Source organism: Glycine soja, chromosome 12 (genome assembly GCF_004193775.1).
Source record: "Glycine soja cultivar W05 chromosome 12, ASM419377v2, whole genome shotgun sequence".
NCBI classification, from domain to species: Eukaryota; Viridiplantae; Streptophyta; class Magnoliopsida; order Fabales; family Fabaceae; genus Glycine; species Glycine soja.
The window spans coordinates 41,579,057-41,601,833 of NC_041013.1; the positions used below are offsets into that span (position 1 = coordinate 41,579,057).

Genomic DNA, 22,777 nt, shown 5'->3' on the forward strand with positions numbered 1-22,777 from the left:
TGTGCTTAAGCTCAGCCTTAGCCGCCCAAAAGCTAGCGTTTGTGTTCTCTCTGTTGCGACAACACATAAATTTGTCATGAATCCTAACGATGCATTTTTTTTAACACTTTTATTTTTAGATAAAATTTATTAGATGTCACAATTTTTTTTTTTAAATTTCACACATAATTTTATAGTTTTTAATAAATTTTAATTAAGTGTGCTTAGAAGAAATATATTATAAAATGTGTTGCTAAGCTGCTAGCACCCCTTGTTTGTCATTGTCTCCAACTCTTGCGGTCATCCATCATTGAATTAAGTTTGATTATAATACTACTATTTGCCTCCATAAATTGTCTAAATATAAAAAAAAAAACCCTTAAAAGTAAAATCTTTTGACCAAGTAATAACTTATAACTGAATGAGATAATACAAAAAGAATTTAGATTGATAATTATTTAAAATACCTCACCAATAAGTTTATCATTTATATTGTAAATTAAAGATTGTTGTGTTACTTTTAATCATAGAATTAAGAAAAGTACAGCTTAACGGAAAAGAAAGGGCACTACGTGCAAAGACTTTATAATGCATGTATCTTTGTCCTCTCTTTACTTTACTTCATATATATATATATATATATATATATATATATATATATATATATATATATATATATATATATATATATGTATATATATAACAGCCAATGAAAACGTTCTATTAACAAAGAGGAGTACCAGCTATATATGCTGTTGAGATTATAGACACTGTTAGCTAAGGTCTCAAAGAAACGGTACAATATTTCAATACATGTATTTTAATGTGTGCTCATGATTTTCGATAGAGATTTGTTATTATTTTTGACGGAAATAATTTTCCAGTATTATGATCGGTGAAAAAAAATGGTACAATATAAATAATATATAAACAAATTATAATGAATAGCCAATTTCCTCCACACAGATATGACAAAATATTCATATGGAATATCAAGAAAACACAGATTAAATTATGAGATCATTCTACATGTTAATGGAGGTAATTAAAGTTTGCCTAAGGAATTGTTTGTTCAGACATATCTTAAGCCATGATTCTCACAAGGCCAAATATGGAGGTGAAGTTTGCCTAAGGAATTGTTGCACGTGAAAGTTAGCTAACCCGGCCACAACTGCAGAAAATAATTTATCTAATAAAAATTTCTATTTTGTTAGATGCCTAATAATGTGATACGTAAGCCTCTCTCTCTCTCTCACTCTTATCAGATCTGAAATGAGTCATACATAGTTTTAATTGCAACACTTTCTTTTCATCTTAATCTTCTTTTCCTCTCATAATTTGGTTTTAATCAGGGTTTAGAAAGTGTGTCAAGTGACGACATATGAAAAATTAATCGTTAATTAGTGTCATTTAATCAAAATGAATGACTATAAAATTAAAGTGTTTAGTGAGAATTATTAACTCCCACTCATTTACGAGAATAATAAATTTTAACTATATATCAAGATTACTTTCATTTAAATGTAATATTAGTCATTTATATATGATTATATAGTTAGATATATATTTTGTTCTTACATATAATGACAAGTGATTGACTGATTGTGTGAGTGATAGGATGCATTTATATTTTGAGAGAATAAATCTTATCAAATTCTTATTAATATACTCCCTTCTAATTCAAATATAAGAAAAATTAACTCACTTTTGTGCTCATTAAAATTTTTTATTTAATATTATTTAATTCTATTAAACATATTATTAATTAAAAAATAATTTTTCTTTCCTCTAAACTCTAAAGAGTCCTATATAAAAAATTAATCGTGATAAAGTGTATTGAATGGAAGTTGTTAATGAGTTTTGAATTGTTTGGGATAGTTTTTTTTTTTTTTAAAACCGCATAATGATTTGGATATTTTTTTATCTCAAAATAAGTGTCATATTTGAGAAATTTTTTTGTCCAAGTTAAGTGTCATATTTGACCTTTTAATTTTTTAATGTAATATTAATTATTTTTTTCATTAATATTTCTAATAAATATCATTTTAGTTTTTTAATCTAATATTAATATTATTATTTTTATTTAATAATATTAGTTTTGTAAAATTATTATTGTCTTAATTTTATTTATTTATTATGTTTTCTTAATTTATGTAAAATAACCTATAATATCACTTATTTTGACACGAAAGAGATAGTTAGCATCAGGTCCTAAGTTTAAATGCTGGCACAGTCATTGTACACCAACAATGAATCTTGAAATGGTGCAATAAATAAATACTTTTTTATTTTTCTTGTTTTCCTTCATTCATCGAAAATTCCTTTGATCATATCATACAAAATTACAAATTACATTTCAGCTGATATTGACAATTATATGGTCATCAATAAAAGGAAATTCCAAAATGAATACCCTGAATTAAACTAAATAAAATAGACTTGTTAAAATTAAATCTGGCGTAGTTGTATTATATTTCTAATAACTATTGTACGACTAATTAAATCTGACATTTCTGAGTGAATATAGAACATATATTTTTCATGTGAAAAAAACAAACAAACAAAAGGCTAGCTCTTAATTTTAAATCTCATAAATTATTGATCTTTTTTCAAAAAACAAAAATTGTTTGATGTCATCCTTATCCAGATGTGATACAATGCAAAGGAATGTAATATTAATTAATAAAATGCTTTAATTAATTCATCTCAAACTTCTCGGGACTTTCCATTGTCTTGCGATCTTAATTTTGCCCAAAGTCCCAACAGAATTAGGTGGTTTTCAAACCATTGAATTCAAGATGAATTATTTTTCTATTTAATTTCCCAACCACCCCGTCCAAGGAAGAAAACAAGTACTTTCTTGCTTATTTTAATCCCTATTTGAATCCAAATTACAAGGAAACTAAAACTAATAGGAGTATATGTCTTCAAGTCAGACCTAACATTTTAATAATCGTTCATTATCACAATGCTATTATTATTATTTGAGTAGATATCCCAATATGATGTATAACTATTAATAATGAAAATCATCTTATTTTGTATTTTTTTAGATAATTTTATTCTTTATAAATTTATTTATTTTTTAACAATCACCCCATTACGTTTTAGTCAATTACTTTTTTCTTATTATTTTAACTTTTATTTTTTTTTATTTTTTAAAAATATATAAAGAAATACGAAGTATCTCTTTTTCCCTACTTATTATTAAGTATATAGTACCTAAGAAAAATAATGGTGTGATAAAAAAACAACCAGCTGGCATAGTTAATAGTTATAGGATATGATTGCAAAAGTTTAATTATATATAAGCCAATTAGACCAAAGGATAATGAAATCCAAGCGAAAGAATCGAAGCAATAATTCATTTACAAATTAAAATGTCTTCATTCATGTATACGTAATAACTAATAAAAAAAACTATTAAGACCTTATTTATTGTTGCTTTATAATAACTGTTTTTAAAACTAAAAAATGCCTTTTTTAAACGGAGGTATATAAACGAGCAAACCGACATTTTCCCCTAGCTGACAAAACATCAATTACAGTTTTGTTTTACTTTTTATTCAGGTTTAATTTTTGTCATTTGTCCCTTTGTTAGGATGACCTGACTACAAAACAGGAGTTAATTAAGCACACAGTTTACTTAAACAAAGGAATTATAAAACCTGAGATATGAGGGCGTCAACCAGAAAAAAATTATTATTTTCGTAGGGCTGAGTGAAATTGATTTTTGTTGCTTTAAACTCTAGACATTTAACTTTGGACTAACTAGACCATCATTAGAGAAAAATTTTGAGTATTTTTTTATAGAGTTTAATTGATATACAATGTTATAAGTATTTAATAGAAATTCACTTCATTATAAAAAAATAGAATAATATGATAATAAAGTTATTTCAACTCAAAATTAGTTTTAGATTCCTAATTAATTCTTCAATGTAAAATCAAATAGCTAATCATTTACTTAAAATCATGTTAATTGATATTTCAATGTTATTCTACACAATTGATTATAAATCCCAACACGTATTCTATTTGCTAGCTCTTTAGTAGGTGCTGCTCTTTGATGTACCATGCACAAGGAGATCCCACGGCAGCAAGGGTGACACCCTCTAATTTACCATCTTATTCCCGGTTCCCCCTCCATTGTTCATTTGAACGAATTCAATTATGCTTGACAAAAAAAAAAACTTGTAATTAATTAATAAGAATTTTGTTTTAGAAAGAAAGTAAAGGAGTGAAAGTAAGTTCTAACATGTTTAACTATAATCAATATATATATGACAAAAATATGAATTGACAAAAACCAACATTATCAACATTGTATGATTTACGCACATATATATAATATTATATATATATATATATATATATATATATATATATATATATATATATATATATATATATATAATATTTAAAACAAAGTTGCTAAACTTTACAATTTTTACACACATTCTATGTTTCACATATATAATCAACATAACAAAAATCTAAATTGACAAAAACCAACATCATCAACATTTTATGATATTATATATATATATATATATATATTCACTTTCTAAAAATAAAGATGTTAAACTTTGCAACTTTTATATGATTTCACCCTCACATATATAATATTCGGTGGAATAATTTTACAATACAATCTGTAAAACAAAAAAATCTTAAGATAAGAAGATAAACTATATCTCTAAAAAAAATTAAAACTTCTAGTTAAGTCATATGAAATTGAGCCTCACAAAACAATACTATGAATCTCACAATATTTGTAATATGATTTTACTTGTGTATTTTGTTTATAATAAGAGTAACGTCGCAAAAGTGTTTTTTTAGAGTAGGTGCTAGCTCACTGTTTTGGTCCATGTTTAAGTTGCATTGGAGAGGTATTTAAGTTATGTCAAAAAGGTATCTAAGTTAATAAAATTTTTAATTGACATGATAGAGAAATGTCCAACACGTGTGCCGTGTTTGAAAAGTATCTAAACATAGCGTTAGTGTTTGTGTTTTACTATTATAATCACGATAAACCTCTAGAGATTGATTGGAAGATCTTCTATGGTTGGCTCATTAATTTGAGTATGTTTTAGCCTATCTATTTGGGTGTTGGGGGAGTTTATCTCTTATAGCGGGGGCACATACCTTCGTGTGATCATGTCCCATTCTTTGGTTCCTAACAATCAAAGTATATTCAGAATTGTCAGCAGTACTAACTATGATTCAAGAGCTTTGCAACAACTCGATCGGCTCAAAAAACCGGTTCAAGAGGTCTAGGTATCAGAGTTCGGCTCAACTTGGGGGAATATATATATATATATATATATATATATATATATATATATATATATATATATATATATATATATATATAAACAAAAAAGAAGAAGGTGGGGAGCATTAATTATATCAATAAAAGAATGAAGGCCAGTCCAATTTTTTTATTTATTAAAGAGTCTCATAAACAAGCTAAATCTTTTTATTGTTTTCACACATCACTGAAAAATCTCAGAAATTTCACATGTTAATTAGTTTTAATAGCACAAGACCAAAAATACTTTGCATTCCACGAAGTACAACATCATAAATCCCAGAAACTCTAAAAACACTCGCACGTATTTTGGTATTATCGAACCACTTGATCTCTAAACTTTGATGCCGTGCCACCAGACACAACCTACACAATATGAAAATATGTCAATATTGTAGCATTACACATCTACTAACCCTAGCTAATACAATACATTATACATATATTATTATATATACATAGACTAATAGGGTCATGACAGAGCAACCAATGAATGAATCCAAAACTTTGTTTATCATGAACCTAACTCCATCAAATAAAATCCCTCCCATATAGTAATGTTTTTATTAATTGGGTATTTGCTCGGACGTCCACAATAAACTACTGCTGCCAATCTGTCACCATGGCGGCTCATATTAAACACTAACCCCAACCCCTTCTCCTCTCTCACTCTCACCATTTTTCTCTCCTCAACCCATTGCCCACTCATCTATTCACTATTTCTATCATATTATAGTTATATAATTAAACATAGCAATAGCAAATTATATATACATCATCCACCATCCAGATTTAATTTCACTCCAACCCATCATGCATCACCGCAGATTCAGCAAATTAATACATGTGGCTGACCCAGATGAGCCCGAGTCAGGGCCCGAGCCTGCCTCAGAAGCTGGGCCTGCTTCTCCTTCTTCCGGTGAAGACACTAAAACTGAAGCACCGTCACCCAAGAAAAGGTTTTTAATTTTAACTTTATTTTTATGTGAATTGGGAAGTTAATTAAACGTCGAAGGGTTCATGTAAATACATGTTCATGAAACCATACGTAGGAGGGAGATGAAGAAGAGGGTGGTGACGATACCGATCGGTGACGTGGATGGATCTAAGAGCAAAGGAGAGAATTATCCACCGTCTGATTCATGGGCCTGGAGGAAGTACGGCCAAAAGCCCATCAAAGGCTCCCCTTACCCAAGGTACTACTACTATAATATATACACATTCATTTACCTTAATTATTTTCCCTAACCATGATTTTTTGGCTTAATAATTAATTAGCACATGTTAGTTATCTTAAGTTTGAGTGGGTGTGAATTGGAACGAAGAATGCTAAATATCATTTGGAATAAGAATCAAATTTAGAAAGTTAATTGAATAAAAGTTCTGTTCTAGAAATGGAAGTGCAAGGGGGAATATTTTTCGTCGGCGCCGCCCTCGCCGCCGGCGTAGAAAAAACCGGTTAGAGGCGGCTGTGCTAAAATGCGCATCGGGGTTGTGGTGATAGTTAGGGTGCTATGACACCTCACGCGGGCCTGAATCGCGTTGCCTTCACGCTACAATAATTACGGAATATAAAAATCTCTGGAGCCGGAAGCCGTCATTATCTATGTTTAATCTTTTTGTTTCTGAAAGAGAACCATTTTTTTTTCTTTTCAGTTTATCCCATCTCATTTTTATAATTGTTTTTTATTATTTGCTTCAGCTTCACATAGATAAACCAGTTTAGCTTATGGATTATATACCGTGACCACTCACCAGAATAAAAGCATGTGAGATTGTGCATGTATGTTTTTCATGCAGCATTGTGTGCACCAATACAGAAAACTGTGTCTATAATTGTGTCAACTTTGTTATCAAATAAGTTAGGATAACTTGGCAACTGAACAAAAATAGTACATTTGCCAACAAATAATCAAATTTTTTATGCAACAACAACAAGTAATCAATTTTGAATCATCTGATGTCAACTTTGTATATACATACTACATATCTGTCATTACTCATCATACTTGCTGCATATAAATGTATAGGAAAATGAGGTGTACTGTGTGAAGAAGAAGAAAAAGATTACAACCATTTGCACCAGATATTATTATTGCTTTGAATTTTATAAAATCAATTTTGTGTAATTGAAAATCATTTTAATCTCATTTTTTTAGATATTTAATATTTTGAAAAATAGTTTAATTTGCAACAAAAAAAAAATGTAATGAAAGGTTAGCACGTAGTAGTAATATTGAGCATGCAAAGGGGGATTCCGTACTCGAGTTTCACATTTCAAGTAATGATTAATAATTAGGCATGGGACAATATGATTAACTGAGAAAAATGAAAAATAAATAAATAAAAGTTGAACGTAACCCTCCATTAAGAAATAGAGATTGAGAAACACGCGCTTATGATTCGGCAAAATCCATGAAATGAAAGTGCCATTTTCCATTGGTTTGGATTATCATGCCAATCCACATCACTCTTCTCTCTCTCTCTCTCTCTCAACATTTTCCATTACTAATTTTCTTTTCAGACAGTGCAATATAGTAATTTTCAATTAATTAGCAATTAAGTAATTGATAAATAATAATTAATTTGAATCTGGAAATGCAGGGGATACTACCGATGCAGCAGTTCAAAGGGGTGTCCCGCAAGGAAGCAAGTTGAGCGAAGCCGTGTGGACCCCACAAAGCTCATAGTCACCTACGCTTATGAACACAACCACTCCCTTCCTTTTCCAAAATCAAATTCTTCCGCCGCTTCCGCCGCCGTAAGCGACGGCGCAGCCGTCTCGCCGATAGAGTCCGCCGCCAGGTTCCCGCCGGAGGAGGAGATGACGGTGTTCGCGACAGACTCCGACCTCGAACTCGCCGGCGACGCGGCGGTTCTGCTCAGCCACCACCACCACCACTTCGGCTGGTTCGATGACGTAGCGTCCACCGGCGTCCTAGAGAGCCCGATCTGCGGCGAGGTGGATGACGTGGCGGTGCCGATGAGAGAAGAGGACGAGTCGCTCTTCGCCGATCTCGGCGAGTTGCCGGAGTGCTCGGCAGTTTTCCGGCGGAGGAATATTCCGGCGACCAGCGCGATCCGGTGCGGCGGCATCACAGGATAACGCGGGTGGACCCTTTTTCTGTAGTCCCGCGTTGTTGCGTAGTGGTTATATTATATTAGCCGCCTGAAAATCGTGGGCTATTAAAAAAAGTTGGAAAAGTAAAGAAATAATTAATTAAATAAATTAATTTACAATTCATGGATTTCTTTTTCTTTTTCTTGCGTTGTACATTTGAATAAACAATTGATTACAGCAAGCTACCTTCTTTTGCAGAATTGATCAGCCATTGTTTTTTTCTTGTTTTGTAGATTAGAATTTAGAATCCACCACCGCATCCACATGCATCTCATTATAGTGAAAATCCACCATCATTGTTACGAGATTCTCTCCAGAAGAATGAATAAGGATCTTATCCATAATACAGCTAAATTCTCACTCTAGAAATGAGTTGAATAAATTTTTCAAGGTTTAGTATATATTTTTAATTCATAAAAATATGATGTATTTTAGTATTAGTTTTTATAGAAATGTCATTGCTAATGTTTAATAATTGCTAAAATTATGTAGTTTTAACCTTTGTTAAAGGGCTAAATCACGTTACTTTTATTAAATGTTGAAACTAAAATTTGATATGATGTTTATGAAGAGTAAAAAGAATCTATCGTATTTCTAGGATTAAAAACATTTAAGTTAAATTTAAATCGTAGGATAAAAAGTACAAATAAAAAATCTGTACAGTTTTAAATTCAACTTTATAGGAAAATTCCTATTTGTTATTTTGTTGTCATCTACAGGGGTGAAGCTACATTTGTATTCAGGAGCGTCCTCCCCCTTCTCACCTCATTTTTTAAGAATTCTTTATTTTATACGTAATAAAATTTGTGATCATATGACGATTATATTAAAAAAAAAAATTATCTCCTTCTTGTATGATCATGCATTTCGTGCAGGTAATGATAATTCCAGTACGTGAAATTAGAACTTTAAATTAAAATTGTTGTTAAGTAGACCTTATACGTGAAAAGTTTTATAATTATCATTTTGGCTATTCCGTAGAATGTTTGAAAGAATGCGAGTTAAACATTTATTCTGTATAGTGCCTTTTTAAGGAATATGCTAATGCAGAGAATCCAAATCCATCTGCTAATGGTCATATGGAATTCCCTAGCCTTCTTAGCCAACTCGTGTAGCCTAAATTCCTAGCATTTTCCTCCATTCCAAGTAATGTTTTATACGCAACTCGTGAACCTATCCTTTCATGGTCCATAACGAATACCAATACCAACCAAGGTTCGATGTCTCCATCGTATAAACAAGACAACATGAATATCACTCATTTCCACTATACTAAATTTAATTTTAAATGATAAGTGCTAGATGAATTCAAATTTACAAGAGGTTATCCTTATTTTATTATTTTATTTTAAAAGTATGTATTAACATCAAGTAATTCATAAGAAAATTTTAGTTCAGCTTTGATAACAAGTTGTTCATAAGAAAATTTTAAAAGTATTTTAGATGAATTGGTTAAGTTAAATTTTACAGGAACAAATAAAGTTTGTAATGAATTAAATAAAAGCCTAAAGTTCAAGTAGTAGAAACAAATAATTTTCTCATCTCCGTAAAAACTTCAGAAGACAATTGAAATTTTAACCAATATACTTATTAACTTTAGAAACAAATAATAACTAACTACCCTGATAACGAAGATCCATATGGTCTAGGGCATTTCAACAAAACTAAATTCTAAACAGACGTTCGAACTGTGAATAGCTGCACCATAATTAGAGCATAGCAAATATCGAAATCCTTCAAATAAAGCTTAACCTATATGAACTTTGATGTAGACCTATTTGTTTCAAACACGTCTTTGGAATGACCGTTTCACGGAAGCATAATCCTGCGTATGGATGATGTTTGTAAATTGTAAACATTGTTCAAAACAATATGCAAGACTAGCCTTATTCTACATGGTATCACGATTCCAGTGTAGGCATTTACAAGATGAAACAGGCTATAAAAACCAACTGCCATAGATGAAGCATCTAGTTTGAGCAGCACCCAATTTTCTTCAAAACGGAGGAATCGTCTTTCACATTTATTGTCTGTCCTTTAGATGGGACAGCAGAAGAACTGGCATTCTTGCCGGCCTCAACAGTTCTCTTGCTCACTATTCGGTATATCTGAGAAAGAACCTCTGTAAATGCATTTTCAACATTGGTTGCTTCTAATGCAGAAGTTTCCATGAAGTAGAGAGATTCCTTCTCCGCAAAAGATTTTCCATCTTCTGTTGGGACAGCAACAAGGTGTCGAAGATCCGACTTATTTCCAATAAGCATGACCACAATGTTGGGGTCTGTGTGATCTCTCAACTCTTTCAACCATCTTGCAGCATTCTCAAATGTAGCACGGCGTGTGACATCATAGACAAGTAAGGCACCAACAGCTCCTCGGTAGTAAGCACTAGTAATGGCACGGTACCTAATACAGAAACACACAATTCAAGTGAGTTGATGTAATAGCTGGCACAGCAATAGAGAAACTTCTCCGCTGGTAAGATTAAATGCTCCCTACTACTACATTGCAACAGAAATTTAGGTCTAGTTCAGCTTCTCATAGACATCTCATCAGAAAATTTCATTGTGCTCTTAATGACCAGCTTTAGAGAAAAGAGAGGATGTTTATCTAAAAAGGCAAAACTCAAGTGTAGTATCTTTAGTACTAGTGCTACTGTTTTTCACAATAAAAAATGGAGTTATACTATATTAATCTGCTCATTAAAGGTTGGAATGAATGCTCAGCATGGGCTATCCAGGAAAAACTCCAAGTTTAATTGAAGAATAACACTTAAATATTATCCATTTCAAAATTAGAACCTAACCTCCGCAGAAAATAGTTTGCTTGGAAATATGTTATCTTTAAAGAATATTGTTACGTAGATTTGACAGAATATCATCAGATCCACATGGAACACTAACTGATTTTAGTCCATTCCATTATTTTAAGTGACAAATAACAGATTTTAGGGGAGCAGGAATTCATATTAATTAGGAAATAGGAACCTCCTGTTTGATTAATGGGAGTAAATGCAACTAGATTCAACAGCTACATACTTGCCTCTATTCTCCATATACTACCTATAAAGGGGGAAGTAAATAGATTAATTAAGCAATCATTGAATAAGCTCTTATCAAACGAGAACTTATTCATAAGCTTGAGTAAGCTAAAAGAATTAAAAAATATATTAAAATAAGTTTTAAAAAAACTTATAGAAAGGTCATAAGCCATTTCTAATATTCTATAAGCGCAAATATGTTGTTCCAAATGTCTTAGTGTATTATAATTATATATAGATGTTTTTAGGATAACTTACAACACATGTGAAACATGTAATCAACTCCACCGTATTATCCTAGCCACATAAAAAGTTGATCACCACCTAGGTATTAAAGATAAGTCCACCAGGGGCACATAATCAGTATGGATGAGGCTTGCAAGATACAAATGTACATTCAGAGCCAAATTGGACTGCTGTCCAAATAAGGGAATTTAAGTAAAAATGACATATATATTCCTTGGCCAAAAGTTCAGATTCTTAATGCTTGCATGTATATGTTCCCAAAAACAATGAATTATGAGAAAAATTCAAAAGGCAAAGGAAGCTATAAGATAATAGTATCTACATGTTATCCTATTTTATTAATATATTATATAACCTTCTATGTTGTTAAGAGACTAACCTTCAAAATAATATGAAATTAGAAGCTCCTTAAGGCTCAATCTCAGCAATGCAAAGAGTAATACCTCGTAGAAGTGAAAGTGTACATTGTGCAACTTGTTATTTACTCACAATGTTTAGACGTTAAAATCATTTTTAAGCAAAAAACAAAAACTTATATGAACTTAAAAATAGACTTGTGTACTCTAGTTATCAACATCAGAGTGAGCTTCTTAAAAAATTATGATGACCGGAGCAGAACAAATTTTATTTCAATATTTTAAAATCAAACCAATCATTAAAGCTAAGAGGAGGATATACTAGCAAGTTTTCACGTAAGATATTGAATGGAGCATCCAAGCTTACAAGTTACAACATATGTGAAAGCTAAGATGGGAGAAAACCATTGTTTCATATGTAGGCATTCATTTGAGTCAAAAAATAGTTTTAGTTAAATGGTAGAAAGTTAAAAAAAAAAAAAAAAAAGAGTTAAAGCATAAACCGGTGTTCACCACTTCACCTAGTTCGACTGGCTTGTCCAGTTCTTATGGTTATTTGCTCAACCGGTTTTGTGGGCTAAATCAACTAGAACACCTAACCAGTTCACCAACTCTTGGGCTGAATCATTTGGTCTGGTCTGTTTGTTTATAAGAAAAACTTGAAGCAGTGTTCTTTAAAAGACAATTGTTAAGTAGTTGTGCCAGAAACCATGTCAGAAACCCTTTTCCCTCCCTATCACCACCCCTTCATTTAACCAGGTCCCACCCTCATCATATGTGCACCACCAAGTCTGGAACCCTAGCCTAACCATCCTCACCTAAGACTCAGCTCTCTCTAGCAAGATTTCTGACCAGTTTCTGTTGACACATCTTTTGTCAGCCACTTTCCAGCATGCTCATCACTGTTGTGGCCAGCCCATTACCATTTTGGCCTTGCTGTTTTAGAAATGTGTGTTTAGTTATCAAATTCTGATGTTTGATCATTAATTATGAATGTCTTTAATTTTAGATTTTTACTTTTATTTTTCAGCATGTGTATGAGCAGCATGATTCATGCTATGTGTATCTTAAAACTTCAAAATAGCAGTCATCCCACTATCCTGCAATATCATTTTGGGGTCAGTCACTCCACACTGCTACTTGGGATTAAGAATTAAACTATATACATCTATACTCAGACACACTCTCTCAAGTATACACAAAAATTTGAAGTTTACAGATCCATATAGGGGTACCAGAGCAACAACCTTTAAACATTATATAATGTAGTATAGCAGTTTAAATGGTCAATTGCAAAATAACCTGTTACCACAACCAATCTCATGTTCTTTTTATGGAATGAAGCATTATCAGATACTTCAAACTTACAATAATTTCACAAATAACTTAGTATTAAAAAAGGAAAACAATAAAAAAAAAAACACAACTCCGAAGAACTTATCATACTTCACAGTACCAAAGCAATAAGAGCTTTAAGAAACAACCAGAACTTTCACAGCAAATTAGCAATAAGATGAAATGACATTTCAAGGAAATAAATTCCCCAGCCAAGTATTTCCTCAAACCCTCAATTCGATCAATGTTAGGACGTGCTTTTGCATGATTTTTACACCAGTCAGTCACCAATGATTCACGAAGTCTATGCCTTTTGATCATACTCTCACAAAAAACATACCTCCAGTTTCAACTCTATATAAAAATTCGAAGTACAAATAATTACATATCAACAAACGCCGTACCAGAGCAACAAAACTCCAATCCTTCAACATAACACCATACGATGCAATGAATCAAGCCATTAAAAAAGTTAATTCAACCAAACCCACGCTCTCGTTGTCAAGCGAAGCAGTATCCAAAATCACAAAATCATAAAAAGTTCCCAATAATTCACAACAGTAACAAAAGTTCCAATCACAATCAGAATCACAGATCGAAGTTTCAAGAGAGAACAATTAAGTAAAAAGTCACGAAGAGGGAAAAAAAAAAAGAACCTTTCCTGGCCAGCGGTGTCCCAAATCTGAGCCTTGATGACCTTAGCATCGATGTTCAAGCTCTTGGTGGCGAACTCAACCCCTATGGTGGACTTGGACTCCAAATTGAACTCGTTCCTGGTGAAGCGCGAAAGCAGGTTGGACTTCCCCACACCAGAATCGCCGATCAGAACCAGCTTGAAGAGGTAATCGTACTCGTCATCGCCCTTGTACCCTGCCATAGATGATCGATGATACCTAAAACTCCTCTAAGTGACTCACTATAAACTGATCGCTGTAAATGCTACGTTACAGAACAGAGAGAAAGGGAAAAGGAGGGAGGGAATTTGGGGTTCGCGAAATTGGAATTTTAAATAAAAAAAGAAAAAGAAAAGGGATTGAAATTGAAACTTAGGTGAGCGTGGTTGTGGGAATTAAATTAAATGGATGGAGATAATAACAAGCCTCTGGATTGTGGGGATCGTGTAGTGCGCCGTCGTTAATCAAACAAACTAAGTAACCAACTACCAAACCCTTCTCCTTCTCCTTCTCTTCTCTTCTCTTCCTTTCCTTTCTCCTTCTGTTCCTGCACCAGTTGCTTCCCTCTGTTTTACTTTTAAGCGCTCTTTCCTTCGCACCACCCACTGAAAATATAAAATAACATAAACACTTTTAAACTATAGTAACAAACAATAAATTAAAATATAAATTATAAAATTAAAAAAATCATTTTTAAGAAACTAAAAATATAAATTATAAAGATTAAAAAATATATTCTTTAACTTAAGAATGTAACGGAACCAAATGAGTAATATAGATTATTATTGTTATTATTATAAAACATACGCTATACATCCATAGTATGATATTATAAAATAATTTTATTCTCTATTATACAAATTATTTAGAGTTTAATGGTTATCTATTCATAGTATACAATAATTTTATATTATCATCAAATTATAAATTGTAATTAATATGATTTTTAAAATAATTATCTTAAAAGTCAATAGTTATAATTGAATGACCGCATAACCTATTATGTCAATTATTTATATGATAAATTTCTTAATTTTAATAATAATTATCTAAAATATCATGCCAACAATCATTTTTAGTAGATTAATAATGTAAAATTAAATAATCTTGTTAGTTTAATTTGCTTCAATGAGTAGTTTTGGAAGAAAATATTAATTTAAAATAATTTAATACTTTTAACTAAATTTTATAATTTTGGTGGATTATTAAGGATCGGAATCGGAGGAAGTATTAATTTTTAAAGTGCAATTTTATTGAGTATTATCGATGTTTTGAAATTTATAAAATGTATTTATGTTTATATAGTATATTTTTTGCGTAGATAATTTGGCACAAATTGCTAGCTGTTTGTCAGTAATTTTGTGGTAATCTCGTGCCTGTGCTGCATGAAATTGAGCTACCAAGCATACATGTGTTTTTTACTGTTGCAACCACATACTTTTAATAAGTCATAAAAATGTTAAGACAAACCACTTTTATGGTTTTTCTTTAAATGAAATACAGGTTGGTGATTGGATACGTTAATTTTGTCAGTGTAGTCTTTCGTTTTTTGAAATTGATTTTGTCAGTGTAGTTACCACAACGGAAAGTTTGTAATTCGGAGCAAATGCATAAGTTTAAAGTTTTTTCTTTATTATTAAACTATTCGATATATCATAATATAGGGCTTTTTTGTGGGGGTAAAACAGCCATAGCCCTTAGGCCTTAGGGGATGTGCATCGTATGAATTCAGTCATGACTGGGAAGCGTTTTCCAATTATTCAATAATTTTATGACGTTGCATGTATAATTTTATGTTGAGTCTTTGTTTTTAGTAATTTAATTGTAATAATTCATCACATGTTGGTGAATTTCATGAGTTGGCTCGCGTGTAGAGGCGTACCCATGCAGCGTAGAGTTCACTTATGATAACTGGTACAACTTCACATGGAATGAAATTGATTTTGGACATTTCTTCTGTTCTCTTACTTTAACAAAGATAAATTAATCTAGAGGTACATACCATTTAGTCATTTACAACAACGTTTTATAAGGATTTCTTGGCCAACCGTCAAGCTCTGCATAGAGGGCTTTGAAGAGTGTCAACGAATTGTCATCTAACAATAGTTGATCATTTTACAGTTTGTGCATTTTTTTTTTGTTTAACTATATTTTCAGTTCTTACATTTTAGTGTTTTTTCTAGTTCTTATAATTTTTTTTTATTTTTAATTCTTACCAATTATGTTTGTTTATTTTTAAGTCCTTAAAGCATTTTAGATAACATTTGAAAAAAATAAAAAAAAAACGTTATCTAAGACGTCACGAGAATGAAAATAAAAAAAATATAATTTGTAACAACTAAAAATAAAAAAAATAATTTTACAAGGATTAAAAGCAAAAAAACACTAAATTACAAAAACTAAAAAAATATTTAAGCCTTTTTTTCAATCAAAAGTCATTTTTGAACATCACATTATAGGAGGTGGAAGATAAAGAAAATAAATGATATTTATACTTGCACAACTTCACTCATATCACAAGATCATGTTAGGTTATACTCATCAATAATTGCTCATAAGATTATTCACTTAGTGAAAACAAATTCTGGTATCCAAATCAAAACCTTGATTGCAGACATGCCACAACACTTTGATTATACTGTGACATACAAAGCATCCAATTCAATAGAGGATGATGATGATGACTCTTCTAAGATGATTCTTAATCGTGTATTTTGGGCTTTTAAGCCATGCATTGTAGGCTTTCAATATTGCAAGCTGGTTGTATAAGTAGATGACACATTTTTAACTGAAAAATATTGTAGTACTTTATTGACTGTCATTGGATGGTAGTCGAAACATTTTTCCACTTGCTTTTGCAATTGTTGAGAGCGAGAGCAAATAAGCTTGGATGTGGTTCTTGCATTATTTGAGGAGATATGTTACACTTCAACCAAATTTGTGTATTATATCAGACTGGGGAATCGGTTTGCTAGCAACTTTGCAATCAAAACGAGTTGGGTGGACTGAGCCGGATGAAACTTTTTGTGTATTGTGTTCGCCACATTGCATCAAATTTTAACAAAGACTTTAAAAATGTTGACTTAAAAAAACAAGTCATCAATATGGGTAAGCTTCTAAACACTTCATGCATCAAATAATTTATTTATTACGTGTTCAACATATTTATTACTCATTGCTTCGTAATGCAATCAGAGTTTCCACGAGCACTAAATTGGTTGGACCAAATTTGCAAGAGTAAATGGACTTCGACTCATGATGAAGGAAAACGGTATGGACATATGACTACTAATTTTGTTGAATGTATGAATTCTGTTTTGAAAGGAGGCCAAACATTACCTATTACTGTCTTAGTCAAGGAAACATTTAATAAAATATATGACTCATTTGTTACTAATGAAATGAAAATCATGAATATGATAAAGGCATGACATAGGTACTCTAAAGAGGTATATGTCATGATGCAAGAAAATCGACACATTGTCACCTCACATTGTGTTAGCATGTACGTTCGAAAAATAGGGGAGTTTGAGGTTTAAGAAATTTCAAATATGCGACTTGGGCAAAACGAGTAATGATATGCACTACCAAATTGAACGAATGGTGATATGATTGTGGAGAATTTCAGACACTTCGAATTCCTTGCTTGCATGCAATTGCAGTATGTGCTTCTTGCAATTTAAATTGTGATGACTTTGTTGATCATATATACAAGTTGAAAAATATTTATAAAGTTTATCAACATCAGTTTCATTTCTTTAGAAGCGAAGATAAATGACCTCAATATTTGGGTCCATATTTTATGCCTGATTCTTTGAAGCGACGAGATACGGCGGGAAGATCAATCACTATTCGTATACATAATGAGATAAACGAACCAATTCCAAATAGACATAAGAAATGTTTATTGTATAGAACTAAAGGACATAATCATAGTAATTGTTCATACAAGCAAGTTGATGACTAATATTGTTTCTACTTTTTAATTTTATGCTTCCGTTTAATTTGTATTGTTCATTTTATATTAATGTATTATGTTTTTATTTTAATAACTACTTTTATTACTAAATTATTTTCTGTTGTTAATATTAAAATAATTTATAAAATAAAATTAATTAATACTACTATATGAATTATTAATTTACTTAATAATAATTATAAAAATTAATTAATTTTTTTAAAATTAATATTATTTGATAAATTATAAGTTAATATTAGTAACAACACATTTTAATATTTTTGTTAAACAAATATATAATACATTTTAATATTTTTATTGAAATTTTAGTCTTTTGCATTATTTTCTTAATTTACAAAACAAATAATAATCCTTAACATTAGTAAAAAATATAAAAAATATTAAATAAAACTAACAAAAATATACATTAATTCATTAAATAATTAAAATAAAAAATTATTTACGATTTAGAAAAGACTTAAAAAAAATGAAAGTCGTAAAATAATTTACAACTTCAATAAAAAGAAAATATTTTTCTTTACGACTTTAAGGTCATGAAAAAAAAAGTTCTTGTGACTTTAAGTCATGTTGAAAAAAAATAAAAAATAAAGTCATAAAATATTACGACTTCAATATAAAAAATAAAAAATAAAATTATAATAAATGTTATGATTCAAAAGTGGTAATATTTATTATAACTTATCTCATTTGAGATATTAGTTTAAATTTTACTCTCAAATGGTACATTTTAAAAGAAATTGCCCTGGTTGGTAGTTTGCCCCCATTATTTCGTAGAAGGATCCAAAGTAGCTTTCAACTCAACGCTTTATATTTTAAGTATACATGTTTTTTTTAATTATTACATTTTACTTATAATATGAGGATTCAGGTTAGAGACGTTGGCTTAATTTACTTCAATATTATGCAGAGAAGCTGCAAACAGGTTCAAGCAAACAAACATGGATGCATCGTCTTTGCACATATCAATGTTTCCATGGTTTGCAATGGGACACCTCTCCAACAAACTAGCAAAGAGAGGACACAAAATCTCCTTCTTCATCCCTAAAAGAACACAACACAAGTTAGAGCAATTCAACCTCTTCCCACATCTCATCACCTTCTTCCTAATCAATGTTCTTCACGTTGAAGGCCTTCGATTTTAAAGTTATGGTCGATAATGATCATCCTTCCATAGTCATTAGAAATAGAGATTGAAAAAATAAAAATTTCGAGAAAAATGAAGATTGAAAAAAATATAGAGTTTAGAAGATACAGTAAAATAAAAAAACATGAATTCATAAAGAAAAATAATGAATACATATACGATGATCTTTTGAACCAGTAGTCAATTTCGATGTACAAGGTGTTTGAAGAGTTAAGTAATAATGATTCAATCTACCGCAAATTGACAATCAAAAGTCTTATTTATAACCTTCTAATACTAAGGGTCGAATTCCATGATTTCGACATATGTATAACAATATTTCTAAGTACACAAATCTAATGTTATTTGATGTCTTCATATAATTTTTTTATAACCGCTTCAACTGATCTTTCGAAATTCGAAATGACCTTGTTTCCGAGCGTTTTTAAACTCTATGTGTGTTTGGATAAAGTCTTCAAAAAAGTCAATTTCTATCAAAATATATTCCTTCGACACGCATTCAATTTCTCAAATCTTATTTTATATATTAATCACTTTCGAATGCATTCTTCTTTTTTAAAACAAGTTCATCTAAATCATATATAAGTTTCATAAGTTAAGCAAATTTTACATACCAAAAATAACACTTTGATTTCTTTCCAATTCATTTAGAATTACATTGTGTTTTTATTACAATTTAATATTGTCATGTTATAACTTAATAAATTTAAAAGATATATAATACTAGCTAGATAACTCAACATTTCATTCATAGATAAATTTAAACATCAACTTTATTCAGTAGTGTTGATTACATCAAACATCAAATCCGACCTACACTTAGATTCCAAACCTAATACATAAAAAAAATACAAAACATGAACAACAAACTAATTGGCCGCGTTTGAATCTACTTCATTCTTTTCTTCTTCTTCCTGCTCATCAAAATAGAGTTGAGATTCTCTAACAATCATCCCATCCACTACATTACAATTCACATCAAAAACTTTTATAATCAAAATCTGGAAGCAGCACGACAACTTGGCGTTAAGCCTTTTTGAAACCTTCTCAGTGATTAACAACAATCAACTTCTTAACTTCCTCTAACTTAGTAACTAGATCAGAATTAACCTTTTCTTTATTTTGTAACTCGCCATCCAAAATTGCAACAACCTTTTTCAAGTTGGCGAGTTCCTCATCAGTAGATGTCAATTTATCTTCAGCAATTATCTTTGCTTCCTTTGTATTCTTACTCAAGTTTGGCAACAACACCCATAACTTCTTCCTCTAATGCGATAACTCAAGTACTCAAAGACTCATTTTCCTAAGACTTAGCAGATAGTGAGAAACATGTTCATCTATATCTATTTGTAACATAGAGGTTAATTCTCTGCTTTTAGTCAAAGCCACTTTAAGTTGTTCAGTTTTACTAACCTAAACTTTCATGGTCTTCAACTGGCAAACATTGCTTTGATCCTTTCATCAACACTAGCAACTGTTTCATTCCAATGTGCGCCACAACAAGAGATCAACCAAGGAAAATCTCAGTTGCATCCAAACTCTCCACCGGTCCAACATAATTCATCATATCCCGGTCATTTTGACTCAAGAAAACAAAGGATTGAACGAATTGTGGACCAGTCAACTCAGCATTCCAAAGTGAAATAATATTCTGAGCAACCAAGACATGATCTAATCGGTGCAATTTACCTTGATGGTAGTGAAGAATGGCTTTATTGGTGTGATCGTTGTGTTGAGTAACCAAAGTAGGACCACTTTGATTACTTCCTTGAACAACAAAAATCACCTTCTTTCAGATCTCTTGCTCTTTTTCTTTCTCTAACTTGAGTCGCTTTTCTTTTTTCTTTTTCCTTGCTCTTCGTCTTTCTCTAACTCGATCTCTTTTCTTTTCTCCATCTCAGGCTGCATAGTTGGAACAACCAAATCAATGATTTAATCTTGTCAAACAAGTTTACCACCACCACCAACATCATATCCAACAAAATCACTTCCACCAAGAGGTTTGGATACTCCTCCCAATTCAGTTTTTGAGGAATCCTTAACTCTCTTCCTCTTCTTCTTCTGCTTGCTGAGCTGCAACACAAGGTCTGCTTGGTCATCAATAACCAAGTCCCTCAAACTCTTATAATCATAGCCACTTATGACTTTTGCATTTACATAAAGAAAATGGTTTAGAACTCATTAAATGTTTAAAAAAAAGAAACACCACCATAGAAATACAACAAATACTCACGACTCAAAATCCGATGAGGATGATTTGAATTAGGAATGACCAAAATAAATTTACAGGACATTTCATAAGGTCATTCTCCTATAATCGTAATATCCTTAATTCCCTGGGGTGATAATACTTGACAAGGATGAGATTTAAATTTAGATGGAAAACATGGTCAATAGAAATGAAATTTGAGAGTTTCTCCATCCTCTTATTCCCTTTGTTGTATTACATTCTTAGCATGTAACTAAATTATCATTTTTTTTTTCTATAAGTAAATTATAATTATACAAGTAAATTACATTCTTTTTTTAAAATGTAATGTTATAAGTAAATTAATGAATTGAAAAGTAAGGATAATATTAAAAATGATATAAATCATTGTTCAGAATATACTTAAAATTAAAAACAAATGTAAATCATGTATAATTATCTTATTTATATAAAATAATAAATATATATTTCAAATTTTCAATAATGTCATCCATGGTATAGTTGGAGAAATGGGGATGAAAGTAGGAACCTCTATAAGGAACAATCTCGGAAGCTTCTTGGTTAGTAAAGTGAGAACACAGTTGTTCCTCTTCAGTTGAAAAAGATCTCTCGGAGTATTAAACTCATCGAATATCAAAATTAAGGAATGGTTGAGATTTCATCCGGTCTGGACAGGATATTTTTCCGGAAGCTGCACCCGCTGTTGACTTGTTCCGCTGGTCTCTTGCTTTTTACTTTCAATTTCATTATTTCTGTGTCATTCTCCCTCACTTCCAAATCACTCACACACCCATACCCATCTCATCTTGGGTTAATTACGGAAATCAACAGATTTTTTAAAAAAATTATCATCATAGGTATTTTAAAAAACAAATACAAGAATGAGTAAATTGTCCTTTAATATATGATTTCACAATAAAGATATCTTATATCAAAACATGATTTTACTTTTTATTTGTTTAAAATATTTTTTCTCTAAGAACTAAAATTATATGTTAAAATATGATTTTAGTTTTTTTTCTAATAAAATCATATGGTAGGGTATAATTTCTATTTTTTTTCTTTCTAAAAAATTGAAATCGTGTTGTACTGCACGATTTCAATTATATTATTTTAAATGGATTTTATTTTTATGTTAAAATTTATGATTTTTTTTAAAAAGAAAACAATATATTAAAAATAAGGTAGTATATGAACAAAATTTATAAGTTAAACAATATATAATAATAATAATTATGCTTCAAAGATTAAAAATAACAAAATATTTAACATAATTTATTGTCTATATGAATAATAGTGATGATAAAGATGATGAAGATGAAGATAATGATAAATGATGATGACAATTTTAGAGTCCATAATGAAGATGATGATATTACA

The 22,777-nt window shown here is 30.6% G+C and overlaps 2 protein-coding genes across 2 annotated transcripts; one reads left to right on the top strand and one right to left on the bottom strand.

Annotated features, from left to right (window-relative positions):
* The first annotated feature begins 5,856 nt into the window (after window positions 1-5,856).
* Window positions 5,857-8,632, top strand: LOC114379712 (probable WRKY transcription factor 69). Its single transcript, XM_028338398.1, has 3 exons — window positions 5,857-6,252; window positions 6,346-6,489; window positions 7,898-8,632. Exons 1-3 carry the CDS (start codon window positions 6,107-6,109, stop codon window positions 8,397-8,399), a joined length of 792 nt encoding a protein of 263 aa, XP_028194199.1. The 5' UTR covers window positions 5,857-6,106; the 3' UTR covers window positions 8,400-8,632.
* A 1,348-nt stretch (window positions 8,633-9,980) lies between these two features.
* Window positions 9,981-14,670, bottom strand: LOC114379713 (ras-related protein Rab11D-like). The gene is made up of 2 exons (XM_028338399.1): window positions 14,048-14,670; window positions 9,981-10,820 (listed from the first exon to the last, which is right to left on the bottom strand). Exons 1-2 carry the CDS (start codon window positions 14,266-14,268, stop codon window positions 10,385-10,387), a joined length of 657 nt encoding a protein of 218 aa, XP_028194200.1. The 5' UTR covers window positions 14,269-14,670; the 3' UTR covers window positions 9,981-10,384.
* Between the last annotated feature and the right edge of the window lie 8,107 nt (window positions 14,671-22,777).